Below are 3,538 nucleotides of genomic sequence, written 5' to 3' on the forward strand. Positions count from 1 at the left end.
TGATGACTTGTTGAAGCAATAATCTTTTGGAGATACGGCTTCAATAGACTAGATCATGAAAAATAATTTCACCTGTGTCCTTCTTTTGTAATGTGGCTGCTAGAAAATTTAAGATTACAGGGGCACCTGGCTGGCTTGGTTGGTGGAGCGTGTGACTCTTGACCTCGGGGTCTTCAGTTCAAGCCTTATGTTGAATATAGAGTTTACCTAAAAAAAAAAAAATTAAGATTACACATGCGGCCACATATTTCCAATGCACAATGATGACTTGAGCATTCATTCACTGAACAAAGATTTCTCGAGCATCTCTTCTGCTAATAGAAATGATAGGAATAGAACTATAAACACGACGGGTGCGTTCCTGACCTCGCCGAGCTTACGTCATAATGGACAGAGAGACACAGAACAGAAAGCAGACACGTAAGCAAGTTAATCTGGAAGAGTGGAAGCGCTCTGAAGAAAGCAAAGCTTGATGCAGGGGGAGGGAGGCCCAGGACGCGGGTCAGGTGAGGTCTTCTAGAATTGGCAGGATCAGAGCCGGAGAGATGAGGGAAGGGGTAGGACACGGAAGACAGACCCGGACAGACGGTGGGGGCGCAGACCTGAGAAGTATTTGGAAGGGAGCAACGGCAGTGCTGCCGAAACCAGAGGAAGGGGGACCGGCCAGAACTGAGGTGCATTCCCAGGTGTCTGGCTTGGCCTGTCGGGTGAGGGGTGGTGCCACCAGAGGAGAGGAAGCTGGTCTCATGGCCGAAGAGGAAATCCATTTTGGCCATGTTGACTGGGATGAGTCTGTGGGATGCCATGCAGCAGCGCTGAGGGGAGACGCCAGCAGGAGGACCATAATTTGGGATCTCTCAGCAGAGCTCGGGCATTAAATCGGAGCGTGCGTGAGAAAGGAGAGAAGGCGGCTAACAGAGAGGAGCCGCTGGCCCAGGGAGCCATGTCTACACTGGGACGTAGTCATGCGTGTGCCTAGGTTGAGGGGAGGGACCTAGGGCAGCCAGAGGGATAAGAGAGAAGGTAAAAGTCATGTAGCAGGTTTGGGTGGTGAGGGAGGGGCTTGGCTGGCCTCAGGGAAGGGCTGGGAGGAGAGTGGGGGGCTCAGAGGGGGGTTTTGTTGTCTGGAGGAAGAGAGAGTTGAAGGACAGTGACAAACACTCGGAGTAGTTGTGAGGGAGGGTGACAGACCGGTCAGAGGTAAGGATGTCTCTTGGGAAAAACTTTGGCTGTGTCACGATTTGAGCCAAGGTTTTATCATTACCTCCTCAGAGTTAGACCCCAGCCCCCCGGGAGCACCCAGGTAGGGGATTAGGAGAGCTGGCTTGGGAAAGTGCAGTGGCCCCAGAGGGGTAGGTCACGGCCTCTCTGTGGTCATCTCCGTCCTCTCTAAAACGAGCCGAATGATGCCGTGGGGCCCTGGGCCGCTGCCGGCTTAGTACTGAGTACCGCTCCCCTCTCCGGGTCGCCCGGGCTGCTGTCTGTCTGGGACTCGTTGTCCTCCGCTTTGCTGGGACAGCAGACCCTGCCAGGCTGAGGCCCAGGGGTTCTGAGACCTCGCCCCCAGCACGGTCAAGCAGCCTCGGGCATAGTTGGTGCCCGTCTGACTGTCCGACGGCGGTCTGAGCCCTCGGCTCTCGCCTCCCGGTCCCCGGTCCCCGCGCAGGGCCCCGCGCCTCCGGTCCTGCAGAAGCCCGGCCTCCGGAACGCTACCTGGTCTCTCAAATCACAGCGCTTCTCCCAGGGTGAGTTTCAACCCCCAGAAACGGGAATTGCAGGAGACCCCGGGGTTCCGAGCGGCGCGGGGGGGTTAATCCGTACGCAGCGGCTCAGTTCATCGCCTCCTGCGCTGCGCGCGCTATTCCCATTGGACAGAGAAGGGAAAAGACCAAAGAGCTAAGTAGCTTGACCAAGGTCAGCGGCACGCGAGCGAGCAGCCCGGGGTTGACCCGGTCCCCTGCACCGAGCTGGGCCTGCTGCCCGCTGTCGGCTGCTCGCGGGGACGACCCACGGTTTCGGGATCATCGTCCCTCCCGTCCCCCCGGCCTAGGGCTCCCCACGTGGATGATCTCGCGCGGCCCTTCCCGCTCCGACGCCCGCGGGTCTGACTCCACCCCCCGCCCCACCCCCCGCCCCACCCCCGCCGCCCGCAGCGCGGCCCAGAGCCTCTCCAGGTCGTCGAGGATCCGCGGCCGGCCGTGCCCGCCTCCCAAGCCGCCGCCGCCTTCCCGCAGAGCGCGCGCCCCCGGGACACCTGTCCCGCGCCGCGGGGCTGTCGCCGCTCCCCGGCCGGGGCGCGGCCAGGGCGCCCCCCGGGACCGCACCGCGGCGCTGCGCTCCCGGGCGGCTGCGGGCCGGCGCGCCGAGGGGGCGCTGCTGAGGGCGCGGCGCGGGACGCCCCGAAGGGCACGGCCGAGGGGCGCGGGCGCTGCCGGAAGCTGGGGCGGGGCGCCGCGCGGGATGCGCTGAAGGGCGAGCGGCGCGGCGGCGGCGATGAGTGCCTCTGCGGCCACCGGGGTCTTCGTGCTGTCCCTCTCGGCCATCCCGGTCACCTATGTGTTCAACCACCTGGCGGCCCAGCACGAGTGAGTGGGCGCGCGCGGCGGGGGGCGGCGCCGGGGCCGGGGGTGGGCGGCCAAGTGGCCTCGGCGCCGCGCGAGCCCCCGGCAACTTTTCCGATGGGGCTCGAGCCGCCAACCGCAGGGCTTGGGCCGGCGGCCTGCGGGGGCTCCCCCTCTGGGCCGGGGGAGGGGAGGCGCGAGGGGGGCGCGCGGGCCCGGGGAGGACGGGGGGGGGGCTGGGCTCGGGCGGGCGTCCCGGCCGTGCGGTGCGGTTCTGGAGCCCAGTGCGGGGCGCGCGCGCGCCGGCCCGGGTGTCGGGGGTGACGGAGGTCAACGAGGCAATGCCCCTGCCCTTGAGCCCAGGGGCCGGGGTGTGGGGGCGCAGACGCCGCCAGCTGCGAGCGTGGCCGTGTTCCCTCGGGTTGTGCCGGGTTCGTTTCGCATTTCACAGGGACGTTTCCATGTATGGGCACGCACATACTTCTCGTTTCCTATTAATTTTAGAAACTGTTGTGAATGACTAGCAGGAATAGCCCCGGGCCGACAAGCAAAGACCCAGGTTCTAGGCGTGTCTTTGCACATGACCCGTGTGGCGTGGCCTCAGTTTTCTGGTCTGTGAAATGGCCTATATTTGTATCCTATTGTCAGGATCCAAAGAGACCGTTTTGTGTAGAGGCACGGGGTAAGGGAGGCCGAGCAGTTCAAGGCCAAGGAAATGGGTGGGGCTGACAGGCCACAGATGGGTTGGTTCAAAGCCCCACCTCAGTCTGGTGTGAGGGATCCCGGGCTACGCCACCCTGCACCAGGCAGCTGTGGCCCTGCCCGGATGGAGGGAGAGGTGCCAGGCCTCCGTGCCTGCTGGTGTTCCCTGCTGTCCGTGGGGGCGAAGAAGTTAACCCGTTAGGTTTCCCCCAGCAGTTGGTGCTGAGGAAATTGCATCAGTCTGCCGTGGCAACCCCCCTCCAGTCCTTGAGCTG

General features: G+C 63.5%; 1 protein-coding gene across 6 annotated transcripts in view; it reads left to right on the plus strand.

Annotated features, from left to right (window-relative positions):
- The first annotated feature begins 2,464 nt into the window (after nucleotides 1-2,464).
- TM6SF1 (transmembrane 6 superfamily member 1) overlaps nucleotides 2,465-3,538 on the plus strand; it is a 49,780-nt gene continuing 48,706 nt past the window's right edge. For all 6 annotated transcript variants that reach the window (XR_006381737.1, XR_006381736.1, XM_044231459.1 and 3 more), the window contains exon 1: nucleotides 2,465-2,585. Coding sequence is in view for 4 of the 6 variants with exons in the window: in XM_044231459.1 (XP_044087394.1) it covers nucleotides 2,494-2,585 (92 nt within the window). In the remaining 2 variants the exon portion in view is untranslated. The remainder of the gene's footprint in view (nucleotides 2,586-3,538) is intronic.

Source organism: Neovison vison, chromosome 13 (genome assembly GCF_020171115.1).
Source record: "Neovison vison isolate M4711 chromosome 13, ASM_NN_V1, whole genome shotgun sequence".
In the NCBI taxonomy this organism is placed as follows: domain Eukaryota; kingdom Metazoa; phylum Chordata; class Mammalia; order Carnivora; family Mustelidae; genus Neogale; species Neogale vison.